The 26,356-nt window shown below is 40.3% G+C and overlaps 1 protein-coding gene and 1 long non-coding RNA gene across 6 annotated transcripts in view; one reads left to right on the forward strand and one right to left on the reverse strand.

Moving 5' to 3' along the window:
* ADGRB3 (adhesion G protein-coupled receptor B3) overlaps positions 1-26,356 on the forward strand; it is a 620,721-nt gene that overhangs the window by 260,316 nt on the left and 334,049 nt on the right. For all 5 annotated transcript variants that reach the window (XM_084625079.1, XM_084625076.1, XM_084625077.1 and 2 more), the window contains 4 exons: positions 1,198-1,359; positions 7,762-7,926; positions 12,587-12,751; positions 13,661-13,825. In XM_084625079.1, coding sequence (XP_084481205.1) covers positions 1,198-1,359; positions 7,762-7,926; positions 12,587-12,751; positions 13,661-13,825 — 657 coding nt within the window. The remainder of the gene's footprint in view (positions 1-1,197; positions 1,360-7,761; positions 7,927-12,586; positions 12,752-13,660; positions 13,826-26,356) is intronic.
* On the reverse strand, positions 13,685-23,256 carry LOC311518986. Its single transcript, XR_014711170.1, has 4 exons — positions 22,413-23,256; positions 21,631-22,303; positions 16,791-16,879; positions 13,685-13,822 (listed from the first exon to the last, which is right to left on the reverse strand). It is a non-coding gene; the product is annotated as an uncharacterized lncRNA (long non-coding RNA).

Here is a 26,356-nt window from a genome sequence, read left to right on the forward strand (position 1 = left end):
ATACTCTTTCTGTATTTTCCTAGCATGAATGCCTTCAGATAAAGAATTTCAGAGACACAAGTGAAAATGAATTTTAAATACCCTTGCCCAAGTAGTCATACCAGAATGTTTGTGCACGCATCAGATCAGGGAACAGAAGTAATACCGTGTGGTAGATTTCACCACTAACAACAAATGACTCAGCTCTAATAGGAAATATTCACAAATCAGACCCGATTTTGTCACCGATGCTCATATTGAGTACTACCTTGTGCTAAGTAATCCTATTCATTTTAGTATGATTGCTCAAAGACTAAGGTAGTACACGTTATGAGTAAGAATAGGAGACTCTTGTTTTTGATGATAATCCATAGAATAAAAAAAAGTCAGATATTTTTAAATAAAAAATGCATTTGAAGATATTGCAATCTCCTTATACATATTCTTTGAGCAGAAATAGCAGATATATTTGTTGGCTAAGTAATTCACTGTAAATTATTTGTTCTATTAAGTTATGACTACATAACTCCATTGAAAATAGCAGTAATTACTGTATGCAGTAACAGTTTCTAGAGCAGCAAACAGTTTAGGTCATCCCCATATCAAAGGCTAGTAATGAAGCACGATGATGAAATATTAAATCAAAGTTCTTAGCCCACCATTCAGCTTAATAGTCTGTGTAGCTACAGTAAAGTGCTGAAAGATTCTTTTTTGTTTATGGGTAAAATCAGAGGGTCAGGAATCTTCTCTCAAATGCTGCTGTCACCTAAAGGGAATTCAATACTTTTCAGTTTGTTTTGTTTTTAAAAATTTGACTCTGCTGTCATCATTCCTTAAACTATCATCTAGTTTCCTTCATTCTGGAGAGATAAATACAATCAGTGAAAAATAAATAATTTTTAGCTATGAGAAATTCGACTTTTCTGTTGTTTTAATGTGCTAAGGGCAGTATTGTTTCTGGAATGTTGAAAGACATTCAAAGGAAGCTGTAAATATGCCACGTGGTCAGATTGGTTTTTCTCCAGCTTTTAAGTGTGTTTGTTTTCTATTCATTGAACATTTTTCAAAGGTGCTTTCTTTCCATTAACTTTTAAGTTTATTTTAGTTTGGTTTATTTGTCTTTAAATTATACCTGCATGCCATAATAAACTTTGGCAAACAAAAATCTTTATTAATACTCATGACAGTATTCATGTTTGTTTGTTGTCTTGAATACAGGTGAATCTGGTGTTGAAGAGTGGGCCCAATGGAGCACATGTTCAGTTACTTGTGGTCAAGGGTCGCAGGTGCGAACCAGAACTTGTGTATCACCTTACGGGACACACTGCAGCGGCCCTTTAAGAGAATCAAGGGTTTGCAATAACACTGCCCTCTGTCCAGGTAGTGTTAGCAGCCAATCAATAAAATTATGGATGTTATTGAACTGTATAATGCTAAGAATTTCAAACTATACCTTTTTCTTTAAACATGAATTGCATAGAAGCACTTTAATTAGAATGGAAATTGTACTTCTTATTCATCTGTGAACTTTTATTTTGTAAGTGATTATTTCCTGTTTCAGAACAGCCAAGGAACTGAAGAAGAATACTTTTTTCCTTCAGTTCCAGATTTTTTAAAAAAATCCTTGTATCATCCTTTTTTTGCTTGTAGGTTTTCTGTATTCTAGATAAAGGAGATGGGGAAAGGCACAATACAGATTGCACTTTTATGGGAAGAAATCCTGAACACCAACACACTAAGTAAATGTAAAAACTCCACTGATCAGCAGTGGTGGTGAAGTTAACATATCATCAGACGCTGCATTTGTTTAGCCATTTAGTTTGCTATGGCCTGAATGATGAGAATCATTCATGAGATCATGAGAATGCCCCTTGTGGAATTTCCTCTACATTCTTCTGTCAAGGAGGGGTAAGATTTACCCATCACATGAAAAAAAACCCCAAGAGTCTGGCCAGCAAGATCCCTGATTCCATGAGCATACAACATCAGGCACATGGCCACCTGTATAGAAGCCCTATGCTTCCACTACAATTCTGGACTTCCTGCAGTAATACTCATGCTCTATTGGCTGTCATTGCCTTTGGGGTATGTCTTATAAGGGGTGGGATACAGCAGAAAAAGAATAGAACTATAGAATAGACTATATTATTTTTTCTATGAAATCTTTGCAGTCGAAGACTTATGTTCTTCCCTCCAGGTACATGCATTCTCTAACCTTCCTGCAACACAGGAGCCCAGGACTACAGAGAGCTGTCTGCAGGTTATGAGGAAAGGCAATTGATTCTTCCCTTCCAAGTAGGGAGGTGGGACAGATCCAGGCACAGAGCATACTGGGGCCCTACGTAACTGGATAATGATTTGTAGACTCAGTCTTCTACAGTTATCTTGTGTTAGGACTTGCAGTTTCACCCTGGTAGAGGGGACATGTCAATGGTGGTTATTCCTATACAGTTTGTATATCAATTTCTAAAATGTTTTGGGAACTTTTGAGATGAAAGGCATTATAAAAGCACAAAACAGCTTATCCGGTAAACAACTAATTTAATGAGAATTATTGTCAACCTTTGATAATTTTACACTATGTTCTAGATAGAAAATTCCATATGAATTGCCCAATATTTTATGATGTAGGAACCCCAGAACAAGGATGGAATGGACCATTTTATATGTGTCCATACAAGAATACCTATTATTTCCAGGAGAGATTAGGATAGCTCATTAAAGAACAAAGGGTGGTATACATTGTGTAAGAACGTCTCTTGATTTAAAAATAGCAAAATATGAAGGAATAATAGCAATCTACAAAAAACAATCATAAGTCTATTTAAAGAGCCCCTTTTGAACTGCATGCACGCACATAGCCCAGAGCTCAGATTTCTGACCGCTACCATGGTCCTTCCAGCACTACCTGAAAACTAATGTGTAACCTCCCTGCAACTGTTCTGTTATTTTCTAGGATAAGTTTATATGTAGTCTCTCTTCTCAAGAGTCAAAACCCTTCTCATTCAAAAACCAAACCAAACAACCCACCATTATTACCATGTGATGCAAAAGTCAAGTAATTTATCACCCAAGTGCACAAAAATAATTCTTAAAGAATGTGATTTTAACACACTGTAAAAAGATACACACACAAAATGACCACCTAATTCTTCAACAACATTTTCCAGAGTAACCAAGGCTTCCCACCTCTTGAATTCCAGCCTCTCGCCATAGCTTTATTATAAGGACTTCCTAGATCCAGATACCCATGATGGGTAATGGTTCCCAGCTGTCTCTAGCTATCCTTTGTAGAGGTGAGATGGGAAATGGATTTCCCATTGCTCAAATATTTTTTGAGAGTTGGAAATTTTTTTCCTATCTCAAAATTGGGATGAAAAGTCAAAAATCTCAAAAATATTAATGAAATGAAAAAAAAAATCTTGTTCCACGTTGGTCAAAATGTTACATTTCAATTTTGACCTCCTGCCCCCCTTTTTAAAATCTTTTTTTAGACTAATTCACTTTAATTTCTTGTAGGACTAATCCTGCAAACATGCTCCACATGGCCAAAGCCCTGCACCTGTAGCCCCACTGACTCCAATGACACTCTACATAGCTGTACATGGACACTCTACATGGACTATACAGAGTCCAGCTCAAAACAGCAGTTTGCAGGATCAGAGCCTTTAACCCATTACTTTTCCGGAAAATGACTCTTGAAATGCTCAGATTGCCATACAATTATTAGCATGTTTGAACACCCTCTGTCCTCAATATATTCCCTTTCTCAGGGTTACCCCTGGTTAAAGCAAGACAAAAGAGTTTGTTGGCCAGCAAAAGAGAGGGGGATGGGGAAACAAAACCAAAGAAAACACCAACTTGTATATACAGGTACTGACTTGTGTTTCCGATTCCATTCACCTCTACCATCCATGCCAAGCAGTTAGTGGATACTATAATTTAGAACAAGCTTTTGCATCCCAATAAATACTATCTGGATAGCCAACTAACAGCTCCCATGCCTCACGTTCACTTTGATCACAAAAAACATACGAAACATTAACAATACTGTCTTCTGGCTGTATAATCTATGAATGCACAGTCTCCTGGGGAATGCTCATTGCAGAATGTGATCCATCAAAAAAGGCCAGTTTTGAGAGATGTAACAATGTTTCCTCATTAGAAATGTTGCCCCCCAAGAAATAAAAAAAGTAATACACAGTGAGGTACCTGGGATGTGCCCCAAGCCCCTATCCATGAGCTTCAGTGCATGGACTCTCCCTCTCCCTCTTAGACTTTTAAATGGCTAATATAGAAAACAACTCACCTCCCGATCGAGGATGGCAGTGCATTTTCAGTCACCATCTCTTTATATCCCCCAAATCCTTCTCCCTGATATCAGTAAAGTACATTTACAAGTACAGTAGTGCTACTATCTTTGGGAGAGCTTTGAGAGTGGTACACACTAGTCCCACTATTATCTGGTGGTGAGCTTGGCCACAGACTGGTTTCTTAACATGGGTATTCCAACTATTAGCAAAGCCACTTGACCAGTGATTTCTATGTTTTTTCCTCTCTTGAATGTCATTTCTGTTTATTATTAGCATTGAAACAACACCTTGGGGAATAGTAGTTACTCCCGATATTGAAAAGAGAACTTTTCTAGTTAGTTTATGAAGTAACTATTTTTTAATTCTTTATAATTTCAATAACTAGTCACTTTTGAAAATGTCGGCCAAAATCTAATTTCAGCCAGAACACTCTTATTTCATTATATGAGGTTGTTAAGCCTTGTGTCGCAGAACATCATTGGCCAAATTATCTTTTCTTCTTTTAACACAGAGTAAAGGAAGGTATCTTAAGATCCAACAAAAACTACCAAAATCTCTTGGAAGGAGGATAACTAGGGTAATCTGATGCCTCCCCTCAAACCTTCCAGAAGTCGCATACGGTGAACACTGTGGATTTGCACTTCAGCATGTTTAAGCCAGGAGATGGTGGGACTAGAGAATAGCCACTCTGCATGAACTATTTTCTCAGCGAATCCAAGGGGGAAATACACATATAAACCAACATTGACCCTGTCAACAATTAGTTGGATACCAAATAAAGAAAGATTATAGGGAGCTAGTTTTACCATGGAAGACTTGCTTTTGAACCCACAGTTTCTTTAATATAGGAGATGGACCTAAACCAGAACAGAGAAAAGGTTGGTTTGGCTTTGAACCCTGAGATCCAAACTCAGCTATTGTTCTGGCTCTTGGTCAGACTCCAAACCATAAGGAAACTATTTTAGAGTTATGGTTTTGTTGCAGTCAAAATTTTGCAAGAACATTCTTGTAAGATTTTTGGCTCAAGATGCTCGTGCAATAGCTTTGAAGAACAGCTCATGAGAATTCTGCAATTTTGAAATGAAATCTTATGGGGACAATTTACAATATTCTGACATCATCAAATCTAAGACTATCAAGCCTAAACACTAGCCCTAACCCTAATGTATATCAAAAACTGAATAACATTCTCTTAGACCATATCTACTTAATACCAAGAGCTTTCCCATTTAGTGTCTTTTGCAATATAATGAAAATTTACCATTTATTCTTAACTTGACCTGGAAGAATTGGCTTTATATGTTTTGTACTCTTTGAAAAGATCATTGTTTCAGCATGAGCCTCTTGTTCAGCTATAACTGCAGCAAATGAAATTATTCCATTGTTGCTGTTCTTAACAGCCCTCCAGAACCTGAACTGACAAATTGGTTTCTCATGTTCATCTAATCAAAAGAATTTTGATCCTTGGAGTCAGGGCTGGATTGAAAATGTAATGCATTGCCAGTGAAAAAGTGCTTCAAATGCTGTGGTTGAATCATAACATCTCTCCATGAACAGTGCCTGTTGTAGACAGATGAAATATAAAGGCTTAGGCAAAAATATATTTATCAGCTTATTAATTTTCAGAAGCTTTGGGTTTCATCATTTAACTACGTTATCAAGGTTAATCAAGGTTTTTCAGATTAATAGACTAAAATCTGTCAATTTAACATTCACTTAGAATGCTCCTATTTTTCTGCTAATGCAATGCATATTGATGTAGTATTTAGATGAGAAAGTTGATGAAGCTAGCAACTCGAAACATAGGGTGTGAAATAATAATAGTATTTTGCAGACCTTTTGTATCTGGCCAACTCAATAAGCTTTCAGCAATAGGGGACTCATGTTGATGAAAAAAAGTAAAATATCTACTTACATGAAGCTAGTCATTTCTTGTCAGAAATTGTCTTCTCTAAAGTTATCTATAAGACTTTCAATCTCAGTATATCTTTGAAAAATACACCTTGCTATATTCCTAAGAGAATGAAATTCAAGCTCTCCATGGGTAGAATTCCCATTGACATTGCATATTATTTCATGATTATGTCCAATGGGGCAAATCCAGTCTCCACTCTACTGAGATTCACCTGGTGGTAGAACCAGTGTGGTTTTGCTGCACGAGAACACAAAGGCTTTGACTGGGGTAGCTGAGCAGGGATTTGTGACAGGAGAGAGCCAGGTCCATGGAGGTTCCCTAAGGCAATGCTCAAGGGAAAGTGAGGACAAAACCAGAGAATCTGTCACTGCTGATCCTCAGCTCCATACCATGGATGTGTTGGGGCTGTAGCACACCATTCCATCTCCCTAGACACTCCATGGCCTGTTAGGGGGGATTCCCTGCGGAGACAACTGAGGTGTGTGTGACACATACCAAACTTGCTGCTCAGGATGGGTGCTAGGTCCTTGGATTTTATCCGACATATTCTTAGATTAACTAGAATATAACTAAAACATTCTTTGCAAGATTTCTCTCTTTAAAGAGGTTATTCCTCTGGAACTGAGTTTTTACAGAATTTTGCTAATTATTTATAGTGTGCTTTTTATGTGGAATCATCTCAAATTTGACTCAGATTCTTCTTGAAAAAGAAATGCAATGTAAGGGTATCTAGGCTAAGATACGATGTATATCAGTTTCTTCTATATTGAAAACAATGAGGAAGAATGCTTGCTATAGCATTCCTTATTTGTTTTGTGAAGTCATTGTTTATATAAAATATTTATGTGTATATATTTATATCATATTATAATCTCAGAAAGTAATTTAAATATTCTGGTCCAAAACTCTGATGTAGAGGAGCATGCATTATTAAATCTGGTCATTCCCCACATATTGTCATATCAGGAAATAATGCAAAACTGAGGCTAACCTGAAGACAAACATTAGGACCATATCCTGTCATGATACTTGCCATATCCTGTCATGATACTTGCAAGCTGAGGTCCTTAATGTACCAGAGTCACAGACTAAGAAATTACTATATTTTCAAAAGAGACTAGTGATTTTGGCTGTCTGAGCTTTTAGCCACCTGTCTTGAAACACCCAAAATGGATCTGATTTTTTCATGTGCTGACTACCTGTCCACTAAAACTCATACCCCTTTAAAATGTCTCTAGCTGGGCACCCACAATCACTAGTCACTTTGAAAATGTAGGCCATACTTCTTACAATTTTTTCTTTAGTTTAATTGTATTGAGGTTAGACTAACTCATAAAAGATCAAATAAAATTTGTCAAAGCTCAATGTAGTATATGGAGAATAAGATGTTATTTTAGTCAACTGAATTTCTAAAGCTAATTTGTATATGCTAATAATGCAAACTTCTAAACACTAGTTTTTTTTCTGATGTTGGGCAAAATAGTCCCTTTTAGAATGTAGTTGTTTTTATTTTTAATCTTCTATGTTACCGGTGTCGTGTTTGCTTTGTTACAGTACATGGAGTTTGGGAGGAGTGGTCACCTTGGAGCTTGTGTTCATTCACATGTGGTCGAGGCCAAAGAACAAGAACAAGGTCATGTATACCTCCACAGTATGGGGGAAGATCGTGTGATGGACCTGAAACACAACATAAACCTTGCAATATTGCTCTCTGCCCCGGTGAGCTTGTATAGTAACTATTTGCTCAGCTACAGTAATTAAGTGTAGCTTGTTTCTGACTTGCTTTATTATTACGTATTGTGCACTTGGATATTTGATGAGCAAAGTCTTATAGGTAGGAAGTATTATTATCATCTGTTATTGTGGTAGTACCCAAAGGATGCAATCAGGATTGCAACTCCCTAGTGCTACATGCTGTACAGACACACAAAGACAAGGTCCTTCTCTCAAAGAGTTTACAATGTAAACTTATCCTGCACTGGGGTGTGCTATCAAGGAGCCCTGTATCCATGTGGAGTCCCATTGATTTCAAACAGATTCTGCATGGTGTGGGATTCTGTGCTAGGGGATCCCAGTGCAGGAAGGACACCTAAGAAGACAAGCAACATACCAAAGGTAAGAAAAAGGGGAAACTTTCCAAGTGTGTTCATTTTGATTATCCATTATGTACATTTTAAATATACCTTGCTAGGTGGTCTTAATAATAATAAATAAGTACCTTTTTATTTACACACAGTACATGTCACATATTTAGAAATATTAGGATACAAAGATTTTCTTTCTAATTATTTATATTAGTTTATTCACCTGTGCAGAGGGAGGATCAGCACAGATTTATACACCATTTTAATTTCATTTAAAACCTAAGCATTTAAATGGTGCATAGATTTTAAATTGGCCTTTCACACTGAAATAAAATAAAATAACTGACTTTATTACAAGCCACTTTCTTCGTGCAATTTAAAATGTCTGTGGATTGATTGTGATTATTTTTAACTAGTATTTTTACTCTTTACAGAAGTTATATCTGTAAATGAAATGACGAAATTATCTAAATAATTCCATGAGGTTTTACTTTACAAATACTCTCTCTTAAGCTTTTTCTAAATCAGTTTAATCCTAGGGCCTTCTGCAAAAAAACTATTAAAAGGGGATGGGGCCACTGTAGTGCATGCAGTTCTGGTCATGAGTTTTGAGTGGCATGCAGTACAATGTTGCTCATGGATAAACTTGCTGCAAAGACATGAATCATTGTATCCAGACTTTGAGAAAGGTTTCAGGACTAGAGTGAGACAGGTAGCAATATCACATACATGTCCATAAGTGGAAACTTCCCATCAAAGATGGTGATGTTTGCATTAAAGTCTAAGTTTTGTTGAAAAGTCATTCCCCTTAAGAGGTAACATACGTCAGCCTTCTTCATCGGCCTGACATAGCTTGCCAGCTACCATTCCCCAGAACTGTAACCTGATAATTAGGAGTCAACAGATCTCTTTTATGCTCTGACATCATTTTGTAATCTACAGTTATAGGTGTTTCCCAACACGAGACATGTGGAAAGCCATTTATTTTGCTTTTCTTCGGTATGACAAGATATTATGGAGACGTTTGTCCATTAACTCTATGCAATGGTTTGAAATATCTGATTTTCACACCCCATATTTTTGGCAGTGAAAATTGAAATTTATTTGCAAAATTTAAAAATAAATAAAATAAAATGAGAAGAAAACATTGTGTTAATTCAAAAAAATGTTGCCACTTTGAAAATGATAACTTTTCAGACTGTTGCGTTAACAAATAAACAAGAGAGAAATCAAAGACTAGGGCATCAGGTTCCTATAGAATTAGAAAATAGATTCTCCGAGGACCAGACCTGTGACAAGTTTCAATTTTTTGTGCCTCTTTTTTGTGATTTATTTAATTTTGCCAGCTGTTCAGTTTTTTCACACAATCTGGTTCTGGTAACTTGAGCCTTTTGGAAGACACACAAGCTGTCATCACCATTGTGAAATTCACATGGGTCTACACCACTGCTTTCACAGAGAGAGGAACAATATGTGAGCAGGAAGAATGCAACCCTAGCACATTTACATGAGCCTCCAGAAAAGTACATAATATCATATATGAATCTCAACTGAAACTGAGGAAGTGAGAAATACCAAATAGGAGTAGAGACGGTGCTACTGTAGTGTGAAATTCACTTCTGTGCTGAGGGAAAACACAAGGAATGTGCCTCCTCCTGAACCCCCAAACATTTAAACTGTCATAGTAGGGTTTATGTTGGATTTATGTGGTGCATAGGAATTTTGCAGGCTCTCTGCACAGGAGTGTATTTCACCCACAGTGATTACATGCCTGTGGATAATTTGCCCTTTCCTGGCATAACAATGCAACATTTAAAAGTAGCGGCTCATTGTTACTTATTGTCTTAAGCAGCAGCTATAATGTGCTTGAACAATATTCAGTACTACAGTCTGAATCATCATGCCTGGCTCTCTGCAAAGGAGCTATTTGATGGTGTATCAGAAGGTGAGTTTACAGTCCCATGCTTCTATTTGCTGCAGGTAATAAGGGCAAATGGGGGTGGTACACCAAGGACAAAGGAGAAAGAAACTGTAGGATAAAAACAATGCAGTAGGGGTCTGACCTATATGGTACTGAGTGCCATCAACTCCCATTAATTTCAAAGGTATACAATTGCTTTCAAAACCTTTAATTTATAATCACAGCTTCACCTGTCTTGCCCTAAATAATAGTACATAGTAATGGGTAACAACGAAGAAAGAGGCATTAAAATGTAGTTTCCATCATATTTTCCTCTTTGGTAAGGCTTCATGATAAAAAGATTTTAAAAAAAAACAGTTTTCATGCCTGGAGAGGCTTCAGTTTTCTGCTGAATAGGTTGCCAGGCTCTACTGTCTGATATAGACTTCTGCCCATAGAAGAGGTGCAGAGCCCTTGTATTAAACAGAACCCTGAAAATAACACTTTACCAAAAACCAGAAGAGTCCTCCTTTGCAAACTATTCACGAGCTGTATCTCATTGGTTTGTGAGACACTGTTTATTTTTACTTTGAGGTCCTGGGAAACCTGTGGTGTCTCAGATGCCACTACATGACTGACAAACTGGCAAAGGTTCATTTTTAATCTCAGTTTTTCACAGTATAGAGTGTAACTTTAGCGCCCTCGTGGCCAAGATGGAGTCTGCTCTGCAGGCAGCTCTGGCCAAGAGAAGGCACGCACAGGAATGCAGGAGGGAAAGTCCCTTCCACCCCAGGGGCACCTGTTCCAACCCTCCCAGAATGAACACACACACACACCAGAAGAATACAATGAATATAAGAAAGGGAAATGTTTATTTACAGAGGGATGAAAGGAGAAAAACAACAGGGGGAAATATAGGGGGAGCGGTAAAACAGGGTTGCATTCAACACAAGGCCCCACGGGCCAAGTGGTACCACAATCTGAAAGGGCAGACACCAAGCAATGTGTCCTCAAACCGAGTTCAGGAGTCCAGGGAAAAGTTCCAGTCCAGTGGTGAGTCTTGGGTGCTTCTGGTCATCTCCAGCCACTGTTCCCTCTAAGCTGTGTGCGTGTGCGCATGCACACAGATCCTAAACCCCCCACACACGGCGTGCACCAAAATTTGCACAGAAGCACAACAATTTGCACAAAAGACATTTTTTGTGCACACAGCCTGTCAAAAATTAGAGGGAACATTGTCTCTGGCGCCAGTGAACTTTCCCCAACAAACCCCTCCTGTGCCCTCTTCTGCCACTCTCTGCAAAGCTACACAGAGCAACAACCTCCCCACTTAACTAGCTAACAGCATCCCTCCTTGTTCCCAATGCAAAGTCACAAGCCCCAGTAATCACAGCCCCATACAGCTCTGGGCAGCAGTGATATTGGGTCCAGCTCCAGTTTGTCCTTCTTGGGCAATTCCTCCCTGGCACAGTGCTCCTCCTGGCTCCTGTTCTGGGGTATCCCCGGTCAGCCGCTCTGTCCCTCCCAGGCTTTGGGCAGGTTCTTGGTTGCTTCACCAGGGCCTGCTTGCTGCAACGCTTCTCTCTGGAGCTCCAGGCACACATCCCTGTTGCTCTCCCCGCTCTCTCTGCTCCTCTTCCCGCAAACAGCACTTCCTCCTTCTGGAACAATCAGCAATTCCCCCCTCAGGAAAAAGATTTAAAGTGGCCGTGCTCTCTAAACCCCCAGGGGGTTACAAGAGAGATACAGATGTATTTAGTTTTAATTTAGTGATTTGACTTTCAATAATTTTGTTTAAGAATTCTGCTTCCTCTACAACTGTTGAGATCACAAGCCCCTAAAACACTGTGCTGCCGTCCCAGCACTGCTTTATTTTTGTGATTTCTCTATCTTGGAGAACTGAAATGCAGACTCTTGAAGTCAGGGTGGGCAGTTGAAGTTACTGATTTACAGCTGTGTTGTTTTTAAGTGTACGTGTACTCGTAAGGCCATATTTTCAAAGAAGGACAATAGGTGAATAATAGGCTATTGCCAGCTAAATTTGTGAATTCGTATTGGGTAATGGTTTGCACAAAGAATAATTGCTGTTAGTCAGTGTGAATGCAGAGTTTTGATTGGCACGTTTAGTAGGTTCACCTGCTCTGGAAATGTGACCCAGTGTATCAGAATACAGTCTGTACAAACAAAACAATCCCACCACAAACATGAAAACACCAATAATGTAAACGCCATTGTTGTAAGAAGTTTAAAGTGATGCTTTCTGGTGCAATTTCTGTCTTAAAAAATAGTTTTCAAAGTGCAGATGAAATTGGTTATGATAAAACTAACCATTCTGTTACTGCATAGATTTGATGGTAATGTTGGCTTGTTTGTCTTTTATGTGTTGCTGTGGTAGTTGATGGACAGTGGCAAGAGTGGAGTTCATGGAGTCAGTGCTCAGTGACGTGTTCCAATGGCACGCAGCAGAGAAGTCGACAGTGCACTGCGGCTGCTCATGGAGGTTCTGAATGCAGAGGTCCTTGGGCTGAAAGCAGAGAGTGCCATAACCCAGAATGTACAGGTAAGTAGGATCCTCTAAGGTGAAATGATTCATGTGGAAAAATCTGACTTAGCGCAACATTCATGTCATTAATTTGCAATTAAAAAGAGATGTAAAGCCCCAATCCTGCCGGCCCGCATCATTTAGGCTCTGATCCTACAACTTCTCTGCATGGGCTGACCCTGTGCCTGTCTGGGTCCCATAGACAGCACTCCGTCTCCTGCACTGATTCATTTCTGGAATTGGGGCCTTAATCCTTTCTCACATAAGAAGCCTGTTGACGACAATGGGATGTCAGTAAAGTTGAAAAAACTGGCCTCTGAAAGGCTGGCATTCCTATGTGTTAGCGTTATAAGTATTTCTTTAAAAACAAGTATATTTAGAAATAAAAAGTTGAGAACTAGAAAACAATGCATTTCAAGAAACAAGAAGAAATTGTATATAAAGGAACTAATTCTTGTGTGAGTAAATTATACTTACACTTAGTTTAAGACTGCTTTACTCTGCCAGGGCATGTAAAAATCTGGCCTTTAAATAGCATACGGGGAATTTTTTTTTATTTTAAAGCATATTTTATTGTGCTGTTTCTTACATACACATGTATACAATAAGAAAACACTGTACATACAGAGAAAAGAAAAAATACAAAGACAACAACATTCATGTTCAGGCTTCAGAGCAGTAGCTTAACTCAAAGCCTAAGTGCAGTGATTTTTTTTAAACTTGAGTTGTGATTCACTGAGGAACAATTAAAGAAGCCTGATTTTCAGAGGCACCAAGCACCTACACCTGCCACTGACTTTATTTTTATTTACATGCATGAATAATGTTTGGAGCCTATCTTTAGTGAACAAGTTTGAAAATTCTGGCTTTAATAGTTTCTTACAGTGCAGTCTGTCACAATTCTAATAATGACATTCCTCCAAACAGCTAACGGTCAGTGGAACCAATGGGGTCACTGGAGTGGATGTTCCAAGTCATGTGATGGTGGCTGGGAAAGGCGAATAAGGATTTGTCAAGGTGCAGCTGTGACTGGGCAACAGTGTGAAGGAACTGGTGAGGAAATCAGACGATGCAGTGAACAGAAGTGCCCTGGTGAGAAGCAAATATCAATACTATTATTGTATGTATTTCAGTGTGGTTTCTCACTGACATAAATCACTTTAATATATTATATTTGAGGTAGGATCAATACATAAAAAGCAATCTTCATAAATGGTCCTACCATGCCCTTGATCCAGACAAGCAATTGCTATTTCTGTCTAGCCCAATGAGTGCTTAAAGGATGAAGTATTTTTTTAAAAATAAAATTATAATGGAAAAAATTGAAGCTCCCAGAAAAACATTTCATAACATAGGTGCAACTGCATTATTTTGGGGGGCATAATTTGTTATAGAAAACATCACTGACAATGCAGCTTCTGAGAAGATTAGGTCTTTTTGGTTTGGTTTGGTTTGGTTTGGTTTGGTTTGGTTTGTAATTCACGGATTCAGTCTTCTTCTTTTGTTCTCCACACAAAAGGCCTCTATGTCGTGCAGCTGGGGCATCCAAATGGAATGAAGATAAGGGAGTGAGCAGGGGAGAATGAACTCTACTGTAATGGATAGAATGAATTAATACTGTATGTGAGCAATATATTATAAAAGGAAGGTGGTTAAAATGAAAAGGACGTACATCTTTCCAATTTTACTATACATATTTAAACACATTTTGCAGCATATTTTGTGTTGTCCTGCTCACATATTTAAATCTTCCTGGGTGACACTTAAGAAAAAATTTGGGCTACTACTAAAGTGATGACTAAGCAAAAACAGCTGGTGAATACAAATTTATCTTTCTATATTTATCTGTGTGGAGGCATTGACCTGAAGCAGAATAAACATTACCAGACAAATACAAGATAACAAACAGGGGCTATGTGGTCTAGTGATTTTATGTGCTAGTCCTTCATGCTGGAAGTCTTGTGTTCTAAATTCTGAAGACGGTTATGATAAAGTGAATCTAGCAGTCTCTCTCACCCCTGAACAATTCCACTTTGCGTTTCAATGCTTGCATTCTCGGCTCTGGAAACACGGGACTTGAATGGTAGGGACAATGCAGGTCAGGAATTGGCGGGCTTATCAGGTCTGAAACCTGTGTTCTCAAACCCACATATTCCTAAGAAGCAAAATCTGTCCCCTGACACCAATCCCATCCCCAAGAACAGAACTTAAAATATGAAGATAAAACTATGAACTAGAACAACACGTTCCAACAGCAACAAAGGAGTAATTGTAGTTACAAATCTAAAATAATATTTTAGAGTAATTAACTACATGCAAATGTTCTCTTTGGTGTATAGTTTTAATATAATATACATTATTTGAAAAGCAATACAAAATAACTATGTAGTAATCATAAAGAAATACAAATTTTGACATAAAATATAATTTTTCCATAGTAGTGCTGCACAGGACACTAACACAGGATTAATGTGAATCTTCTGGATAAGCAGACATTCAGATAAACCAGTCTCGACCTACTAAATATTCTTTAAATCATTTGCATTTGTGGAATTAGAGGTAAAACCATACAGCTACAATCCAATTTTCAAAGGTTGCCACCTGCTGTTAATAAAATATTTTACAAATGTATTTACAAATCAAATGCACTCAGAGCATTATGTGCTGTTCACTAAATTTGTTTACTGACTTGATTCACCAGATCACAATCAGCATGCTAACAGGAGTCATCATAACTTAAAATGATCAAATGATAATAATGATGCAGGAGATTATACACACATTTATAGAAGTTTAATGATAAATTTGACTTAACTGTTTCGAGGCAGAATTACTGTTCATCTCCCAGTATAGCTAAGATTTAAGCAAATATACTGGGAAATGAAAAGAAAAGTCGAGGCTTCAGTATAAGAATGACTCTATACTTACTTGGCCCTTTTTTCTTTCATACATTTTGAAATATAGATTAAAGAAAGTTGCCGAAATCACGAAGGAATGATCATCCTAATCTAGCAGTTTTTTTTAATTTAATGTTTCTTTCATAGCCAGTAAACATTGTTCAGAAAAGCAGCACTAAAAATGTTTGTGTCTAATTAGTTTCTCTTTTTATGATAGATGATCATCAAGCATCTGACAGACACAAAAGACCTGATTCTTCCGTTATTGACATTAGTTTTATGCCAGTGTTACAGCCAGATCTTCTACTTCTGTATATAATTTTTACCAATTTACACAAGCTAAGTATCTGAGAAGGGTGGGAGGGTCAGCTGGGCACCAGTAAAGTGGCAGCTCATCCCCAGAAGGAGCTTTCTGAAGACTTGCAGCCACATGACTGGGCCAATTCAGAGAGAAGGGCCCTTCAAATGAGCCAACCATGATCAATGGGAGGGAGAGGGTAGGACAAAGCCCATGCTATTACCGAAGGCAATTCTCATCCACGTGAGCATAAGATGCCATAAGGAAGGGGACACCTCTTCACCATGCTGGCCAGGCTTATAGGGATGCCTCATCTCCCAGTCTAACCAGTGTCCCTTCCCCCCACATCAAGAATGGAAGAGTAATCTAATATATCAGATTTTTGTTAACACATTTCAGAAGTGCATCTTTTTTCAGACAAGATCAGATCACAGGAGCCCATTTTCAAATGATATTTATAAACAACGTAGCCTTCATAAATTTTCGTAGAAAAATATAATGCCCTTTCCTTTTTGATGATATCTTGTGTTCAGTCAGTGTTAATTTTGATTTTAAGTTAATGGAAGCTCCTATAATGTTTTTTTCCACAGTGTTTTTATATTTATGCGTCATTCAGTTTTTACTCAAAACAAATCCCTCAAATTCACCACCAAGTGCCTCTTCTAAGTAAGGGAAAAACATAACATATGAATTGCTTTGACTTGATAATTAATGGCAGGGATGACCAATTATTTTCTACATTAACCTAAAGATGACAGAACACAACTGCTTCTACTAAAGAATAGCTAATGCTTTCACACGAAAGATAATAACATAAGAACTGTCATGGTGGGTCAGACCAATTGACCATCTAGCTCAGTACCTGTCTCTGACATTGGCCAGGACCAGAGCTTCAGAGGGAGAATATAGAACAGAGCAATTCTGGAGAGATCCATCCCTATCTTCCTCTCCCTGCAAAAAAAAGAGATATCAACTTTTTATGATAGCGTATGAGAAAAGGGAAAATATTTTAATATCATTACTTATTTGATGCCAATGCTTTAAGTTTTGTTTAAATGTGGAGACCTGATAAATTATCTCCAGCTATACCATCTTTTTTACAAGATTTGTGAAAACTATGCTTCGTTAGTTTTGTTAGGAGATAGGGCACTGGACCAGGACTCTGGAGACTTGGGTTCTGGTCTAAGCTCTGCCACTAATCTGCTTTGTAACCTTGGGCAAGTCACTTCACCTCTCTGTACCCCTGTTTTCCCTTCCCATCCTTTGTCTGTTTTGCCGATTTAGATTGTAAATTCTTTGCAGAAAAAAAATTACTCTGTGTGTGTAGAGCACCTAGTACAATGGGGCCCCAATCTTGACTAGCGCCTTTAGGTGCTACCATAATACTACTAATAAAATAATACTGAACCAACCTGCACTACTGTCACTATGATCAGTAGGATAAAAATGAATAAAGATATTAATAGGCAAGGTTAGGTTCTAGTTCTTGACTTTAATGATCAACAAATTGTTTTAAGCCATCCCGAATTTAGAAGTGCAGATACAGGACTCAATATTTCAAGATACTGAGTCCCATAAATTCCCACTAAAGTCAGTGGGCAAAATTCCAAACAGGTTGAAGGTGATGACATTTATCAATACATTGATAGGTATAGTTTCACATCAGCTTTTACAACAGACTTTGGATATGCAGTAAAAAAGAATACCACAGAAGACTGTTACAAGAGTTTCCACTGTACCAAGTAACAAATATGTAATAGTGTTTGTAGAATGCTTTGAAAATTATACTGTATAGCTGCAAAATAATTACTAGATAAGTTACACTTGGGAAAACTCATGCAATTATTAGAACTGGTCGGGAATTTCATGATGAATCTTTTTTTCCTATTAAACGTAATTGTTTTGAAAAAAAAATTGTTGAGAAGAATTCTCGGGTCCAGGATGGAATTTCTGGTCAAAAAGAGAGATCCACCCACTCCAGAATAGCAATAGCCTGGTGGTTAAGGCTCTGCCTGATTTAGAGGATGAAACATAAGATGGGGTCAGATCAGTGGTCCATCTAGCCCAGTATCCTGTCTTCTGATGGTGGCTGGTGCCAGATGCTTCAGAGGCAATGAACACAACAGAGCAATTATCCTCTGTCATCCAGTCCCAGCTTTTGACAAACAGGGATTGAGGAGCACACAGAGCATCGAGTTGTGTCTCTGACCATCTTGGTTAATAGCCATTGATGGACATATCATCCATGAATTTCTCTAATTCTTATCTGAACCCCATTATCGTTTTGGCCTTCACAACATCCCCTAACAAAGAGTTTCACAGGTTGACTGTGTGTTGTGTGAAGAAGTACTTCCTTATGTTAGTTTTAAACCTGCTGCCTATTAATTTCATTGGATGACCCCTGGTTCTTACATTATCTGAAAGGGTAAATAATACTTTTCCATTCACATTCTCTCATGATTTATAGACCTCTCTCATATCACCCCTTAGTTATCTCCTTGTGTCTCCCACAGTCAAGTGAGTGCCCTAACCACTGGGTTGTTGGTTATTTTGTGGTGGGGGGGAGTGGGGCTCTTGTATTTTGTTTTGTTTTTTTGTGAAAACATTTGGAATACCTCCATTTTGTTTTGCATTGGAATTAAACTAATTTTCAAAACCTTGAAATTATTCACAAGACAGAATTCTTGTTTACTGGCCAGTCCTAGTAATTATATATTTATTTCACTTCATATCATTACTTTGGGGCAGCGTAGAAATCATAGAATCATAGAATATCAGGATTGGAAGGGACCTCAGGAGGTCATCTAGTCCAACCCCCTGCTCAAAGCAGGACCAATCCCCAATTAAATCATCCCAGCCAGGGCTTTGTCAAGCCTGACCTTAAAAACTTCTAAGGAAGGAGATTCCACCACCTCCCTAGGTAACGCATTCCAGTGTTTCACCACCCTCCTAGTGAAAAAGTTTTCCTAATATCCAACTTAAACCTCCCCCACTGCAACTTGAGACCATTACTCCTTGTCCTGTCCTCTTCTACCACTGAGAATAGTCTAGAAACATCCTCTCTGGAACCACCTCCCAAGTAGTTGAAAGCAGCTATCAAATCCCCCCTCATTCTTCTCTTCTGCAGACTAAACAATCCCAGTTCCCTCAGCCTCTCCTCATAAGTCATGTGTTCCAGACCCCTAATCATTTTTGTTGCCCTTCGCTGGACTCTCTCCAATTTATCCACATCCTTCTTGTAGTGTGGGGCCCAAAACTGGACACAGTACTCCAGATGAGGCCTCACCAATGTCAAATAGAGGGGAACGATCACGTCCCTCGATCTGCTAGCTATGCCCCTACTTATACATCCCAAAATGCCATTGGCCTTCTTGGCAACAAGGGCACACTGCTGACTCATATCCAGCTTCTTGTCCACTGTCACCCCTAGGTCCTTTTCCGCAGAACTGCTGCCTACCCATTCGGTCCCTAGTCTGTAGCTGTGCATTGGGTTCTTCCGTCCTAAGTGCAGAACCCTGCACTTATCCTTATTGAACCTCATCAGATTTCTTTTGGCCCAATCCTCCAATTTGTCTAGGTCCCTCTGTATCCTATTCCTGCCCTCCAGCGTCTCTACCACTCCTCCTAGTTTAGTGTCATCCGCAAATTTGCTGAGGGTGCAATCCACACCATCCTCCAGATCATTGATGAAGATATTGAACAAAACCGGCCCCAGGACCGACCCCTGGGGCACTCCACTTGACACCGGCTGCCAACTAGACATGGAGCCATTGATCACTACCCATTGAGCCCAACAATCTAGCTAACTTTCTACCCACCTTATAGTGCATTCATCCAGCCCATACTTCTTGACTTGCTGACAAGAATATTGTGGGAGACCGTGTCAAAAGCTTTGCTAAAGTCAAGAAACAATACATCCACTGCTTTCCCTTCATCCACAGAACCAGTAATCTCATCATAGAAGGTGATTAGATTAGTCAGGCATGACCTTCCCTTGGTGAATCCATGCTGACTGTTTCTGATCACTTTCCTCTCATGTAAGTGCTTCAGGATTGATTCTTTGAGGACGTGCTCCATGATTTTTCTGGGGACTGAGGTGAGGCTGACTGGCCTGTAGTTCCCAGGATACTCCTTCTTCCCTTTTTTAAAGATTGGCACTACATTAGCCTTTTTCCAGTCATCTGGGACTTCCCCCGTTCACCACGAGTTTTCAAAGATAATGGCCAATGGCTCTGCAATCACAGCCGCCAATTCCTTTAGCACTCTCGGATGCAACTCGTCTGGCCCCATGGACTTGTGCACGTCCAGCTTTTCTAAATAGTCCCTAACCACCTCTTTCTCCACAGAGGGCTGGCCATCTACTCCCCATGTTGTGATGCCCAGTGCAGCAGTCTGGGAGCTGACCTTGTTAGTGAAGACAGAGGCAAAAAAAGCATTGAGTACATTAGCTTTTTCCACATCCTCTGTCACTAGGTTGCCTCCCTCATTCAGTAAGGGGCCCACACTTTCCTTGGCTTTCTTCTTGTTGCCAATATACCTGAAGAAACCCTTCTTGTTACTCTTGACATCTCTTGCTAGCTGCAGCTCCAGGTGCGATTTGGCCCTCCTGATTTCATTCCTACATGCCCGAGCAATATTTTTATACTCTTCCCCGGTCATATGTCCAACCTTCCACTTGTTGTAAGCTTCTTTTTTATGTTTTAGATCTGCTAGGATTTCACTGTTAAGCCAAGCTGGTCGCCTGCCATATTTACTATTCTTTCGACTCATCGGGATGGTTTGTCCCTGTAATCTCAACAGGGATTCCTTGAAATACAGCCAGCTCTCCTGGACTCCTTTCCCCTTCATGTTAGTCCCCCAGGGGATCCTACCCATCTGTTCCCTGAGGGAGTCGAAGTTTGCTTTCCTGAAGTCCAGGGTCCATATCCTGCTGCTTACCTTTCTTCCCTGTGTCAGGATCCTGAACTCAACCAACTCATGGTCACTGCCTCCCAGATTCCCATCCACTTTTGCTTCCCCCACTCATTCTTCCCGGTTTGTGAGCAGCAGTTCAAGAAAAGCTCCCCCCCTAGTTGGCTCCTCTAGCACTTGCACCAGGAAATTGTTCTCTACGCTTTCCAAAAACTTCCTGGATTGTCTATGCACCGCTGTATTGCTCTCCCAGCAGATATCAGAAAGATTAAAGTCACCCATGAGAACCAGGGCATGCGATCTAGTAGCTCCGCGAGCTGCCGAAAGAAAGCCTCATCCACCTCATCCCTCTGGTCCGGTGGTCTATAGCAGACTCCCACCACTACATCACTCTTGTTGCTCACACTTCTAAACTTAATCCAGAGACACTCAGGTTTTTCTGCAGTTTCGTACCGGAGCTCTGAGCAGTCATACTGCTCCCTTACATACAGTGCTACTCCCCCACCTTTTCTGCCCTGCCTGTCCTTCCTGAACAGTTTATAACCATCCATGACAGTACTCCAGTCATGTGAGTTATCCCACCAAGTCTCTGTTATTCCAATCATGTCATTATTCCTTGACATCACCAGGACCTCCAGTTCTCCCTGCTTGTTTCCAAGGCTTTGCGCATTCGTATATAAGCACTTGAGATAACCTGCTGATCACCCCTCATTCTCAGTATGAGGCAGGAGCCCTCCCCTCACAGACGTTCCTGCCTGTGCTTCCTCCCGGTATCCTGCTTTCCCACTTACCTCAGGGCTTTGGTCTCCTTTCCCCGGTGAACCTAGTTTAAAGCCCTCCTCACTAGGTTAGCCAGCCTGCTTGCAAAGATGCTCTTCCCTCTCTTCGTAAGATGGAGCCCATCTCTGCCCAGCACTCCTCCTCCATGGAACACCATCCCATGGTCAAAGAATCCAAAGCCTTCTCTCCGACACCACTTGCGTAGCCATTCGTTGACTTCCACGATTCGACGGTCCCTACCCAGGCCTTTTCCTTCCACGGGGAGGATGGACGAAAACACCACTTGTGCCTCAAACTCCTTTATCCTTCTTCCCAGAGCCACGTAATCCGCAGTGATCCGCTCAAGATCATTCTTGGCAGTATCATTGGCGCCCACATGGAGAAGCAGGAAGGGGTAGCTATCCGAGGGCTTGATGAGTCTCGGCAGTCTCTCCGTCACATCGCGAATCTTAGCCCCTGGCAAGCAGCAGACTTCTCCGTTTTCCCGGTCAGGGCGGCAGATAGATGACTCAGTCCCCCGGAGGAGAGAGTCCCTGACCACCACCACCCGCCTCCTTCTCTTGGGAGTGGTGGTCGTGGATCCCCCAATCTCAGGACAGTGCATCTCATGCCTTCCAACCAGCGGAGTCTCCTTCTGCTTTCTCCCCCCAGACATATCATCTGGTCCACTCTCCGCAATGGTTCCTGTGGAGAGAACATGAAAGCAGTTAGTTACCTGTGTCTGCGTTGCTGGAACCCGGACATTCCCCCTTCTTCTTCTGAAGGTCACATGTTGCCAAGCTTCTTCACTGACCTCTTGGCTCCGCTGTGCAACCTGCTCTAAATCTTTAGAGCTTTGTGCCCGTAGAAGCATATCCTGACTTTTGTCCAGGAAATCCGCAGATTCTCCTATGCAACGCAGGGTCGTTATCTGTAGCTCCAGACCTTCAATCTTCTCTTCCAATATGGAGACCAGCTTGCACTTTGTACAGACAAAGTTGCTTCTGTCCTGTGGAAGAAAGACAAACATGGCACATCCAGTGCAGGTCACCACAGCTGAACCCCCTCCTTCCATATCACCTTCCTACTATGAGCTTCCTCAGAGAAGTTGGCAAGATGTAAGCCTCACTGGGCTCACTCCAGGCGAACTCCCAGTCAAACTCCTGCTGTGTGCTGCTCTGCTGGTTTGCCGCCGCTCAGCTGGTTCGCGAAGCTCTGGCTATTTTTAAACAGCCAGGCTTCCCTGAAACAAACAAACAGACAACTGCAATGCCTGCCCCCTGCAGGTTACCAGCCAATCAGGCACTCGCTCAGGCTCTCATATTGCCCTCCCAGCAAACACACTCTCGGATACTTACTCAGCAAACACACACTCGGATACTCACCAATCCCAGGCAAACTCCTGCTTTGTGCGGCTCTGCTGTTTCCCGCTGCACCAAATCTTTGGTGTTCCAATGCTCTGTCTGGAAAGACAGGGCTGACTCACATCTTATAGTACCTACCAGTGCTGGATCCAACTTTGCTTTCACAAAATACTTTGAACACCAAGAGCTCAACACACTGGTGGCATAAGGGAGCATAAAGGAGTGCATTTGTGCCAATGTGGACTTGGGCCCTGAATGTATTGCTTTCCAAGAATCCAGCTAAAAAACATTTTGGCTGGGTTCACTAGCAGTGCAAATTTCCTGAGCACAATATTTGTCACATTTTAATTAAATTCTGACCGATACATCTCATGAAAGGGAAAAAGTGTAAACACACTAGAAGGCATTAGTTTGCAAATTCATCCTAAACACAATAAAGGTTTGGAGAGTAAGTGGGAGCAAGCCTGTATAATATGTATGTTGACAGTTTGTGGTTTGTGACAGAATTGGTTCTGAATGCTATAGAAGTATGTGAATGATTTTCACTATTTAATTTCAATTGTGAATTATTGTTATACATTCTGAGATGATATTAGACTTTGTAGAGAATCATTCATATACTTCTATAGCATTCTGTATTAAGAAAGCACCAATCATAATTTTTCTTTTAATATATTCAATGGATAGCCTCACTTGCATGATACTTTTTAAATTTATATTTTGCTCATTGGGCCAGCCCACGATACAGCTCACTTCCATCTCAGGGGGACAACCGGCATAGATTCTTATTCAGTAATCTTCAGAAAGGTATTAACAAAATAATGCTTGGGACTGTCTAAATGCAACTGACATAAATCTGTCACCATGTTAGTTAAATTTATAATGAAGGGCTTATTAAAATATAGGATTAAAAGTTATCCCAGATCAAACAATGCAGGTGGCGGTTTTCATGCAAAAAAACCCCCCAACTTACAATTGTTGTGGGTCGTAGTCCCCAAAGCTGGCCTCCCATAATCAGTGTTCACTGTAAGCAAATCAGTTTTAGTTATAGACACTTAATATGAAGGCAAATGCTATTTCTTCCTCCTTTCCTCTCTGTGGGTGTCTGTCAAAGGGCATGCCAGTCCTGCAGCACCACCTGAAAGCCAAGATGGCTCTGCTGAGGCCTGCCTCACTTTCCCCTTAACTCAGATTCCCTTAAAAAGTCCACATGGGACAGATAGTCAACACATTCCCCCTTCTGGGTTTCATTTTATTAAATCCTGCACAAAGTCTTTTAAAAGAAAATTCAAACTTACAAAGTCTTCATCCCAGTTTCAGCTGGGCCCAGCCCCTCCTCCCTGAGGGAGTATCCTCTCTTTAAAAGTTTGTTAGTTAATTTCTTTCAACTCCATCCCAAGCTGGGAACAGTCCCTCCTCCCTAAGGGTCTATCTTTCTGCTTACCTTATGTCTGGAGTTCAGCCACCTCCAGAGGCCTTCCCAGCTGGTGCCTTCCTCCCTACAGGCACCTCCTTACTTCCTTCAGTGCCTTCAGGCATCTCCCAACCACCTGCTGTCTCCCCTGTTGTAAGGCTCAGTAGCTTTCCCTTAAGTCTTCTTGGGAAGCAGGTAATTAGTCCTAGTGCCCTGGACCCTGCTCCCTCTTAAAGGACAGTGCCCAATAGGCAGATGAACTGCCACCAAGAAATGTGGGGCTTGCTCTTGGGAGACCACAAAAGGGGAGCTGCAGCACTTGCATGCCACAGAGCTGTGCTTCAGGAAGCAACATCTGCAGAAGGGCCAAGAAATATTTTGTGGGTGGAGACAGCTATGAATATCCACCTGCTGAACATCCACAGTGCCTGGGAGAAAGAAAGCAGCAGCCCCAGAGTGGCCTAAAGGGAAGGATTTTTTTCTATCCATCTCCACAGATTCCCATTGTGCCCCACCTGCTTCCTGAGATTACATGTGGGAAACAAGATTTGTCCTGTAATGGAACAGTTTGAGGGAAAGGCATTATGTGCAATACAGCTGGTTTGCCAAATTTGCTCCCATGATCCTGGTGTCCTTGACACTGGGTTATGGTCCTGTGTCTCTGCCTTGTATTAGAAGGAGATAGTTACCTTCTCTGGACACACAACACATTCTCTAATTTATGCCAATAAATGATGCAAATGATTGTATCAATTGTCCATGTTAAAAATATTTAAAAATTACTACAACAGTAACATAGAACACACACAAACAGAATGATAGAAATTCAAGCCCACATGTAACCCACAAGGCTACTCTGAGGGACACTGTGGTCTTCAGCGTCCCAGTTAGTCCACTGGATTCAGTGAGAACTTCTCCAAATAGCTGCTCTGTGTTAGTCTCTTCTGGCCCCTTCCTCGCCTTCAGTTTGGCACAGTCTACAAAGGTCACAATCTACAAAGGTCACATGATCATAAATCATCATGTGTCCAGATATGTAGATACTTACACAGTATAAGCTGTTCTGTACATTATTCCCCATTTTGAGTGCACCATGAAGAGAACATTCTGCTTCATTTGTATACTGTGCTCATCAACATGGTAAATGTTTAGATATAATCCATGTTTGCTAAACTAGAAGTAGGAGAAGGAGCTAGCCAGATTCTACAGTATTTAAATTACTTACCTGACATCCCACTTAATGTTATTACCCATTGTTGGTTTCATCATTAGTGAGGTAATCAGTTCCTGTAATCTGGGAGGTGAATGCAAATCCATGGTTTTTGTTTTAATTTAATTTTAAATCAACTCATTAAAGAATAACCATGCCTCCAACTTCTCATAGTCAGAATTTAATAAGTTTATATCTTGGGGCCAAGATGGCACACTGTAATACAATACTGTATCATCAGCAATCATAGGCAGAGAGGAGAAAATGCATAGAAGTTGAGGGTTATTAGCTGAAACAGAAGTTAATAGAGCATGGGAAAAGACCTTTGTGACATCCCCATTTACAAATATACTCAAGTGGCTTACTGACCAGCATCCTGGTGATCCTCAGCTACCTCAACAGTGTCAATTAACTAGCACTCAGACTAGAGAACCAAAATAGCACAAAGCCATCTGTCCAGCCCCTAATCCTGAGTTGCTCTGTGCTCCCCCAAGCTGTAGCTGAGGAGTGGAGCTCTAAGCTTCTAGCACTGCAGAGGGTTTGAATTCTGTGAAAAAACACCCCCACACACGTAACTTAGCCACTACAAATAGAAACAAAATAGGTCAGTACTGTTCTCAGTCTGTTTTACTTCCTACTTAAAATGCAGTACCTTGGCACACTTCCAAATAGTTGAAAGCTCTCCACACATTTTCTACCTTCAACTCTCTTTCAAATAAAATGTATAAATTACATTTGGCCACACACATATAAAATTCAATATTTGGAAG

Source organism: Lepidochelys olivacea (genome assembly GCF_965140295.1).
Source record: "Lepidochelys olivacea isolate rLepOli2 genome assembly, chromosome: 3".
Taxonomy (NCBI): Eukaryota; Metazoa; Chordata; order Testudines; family Cheloniidae; genus Lepidochelys; species Lepidochelys olivacea.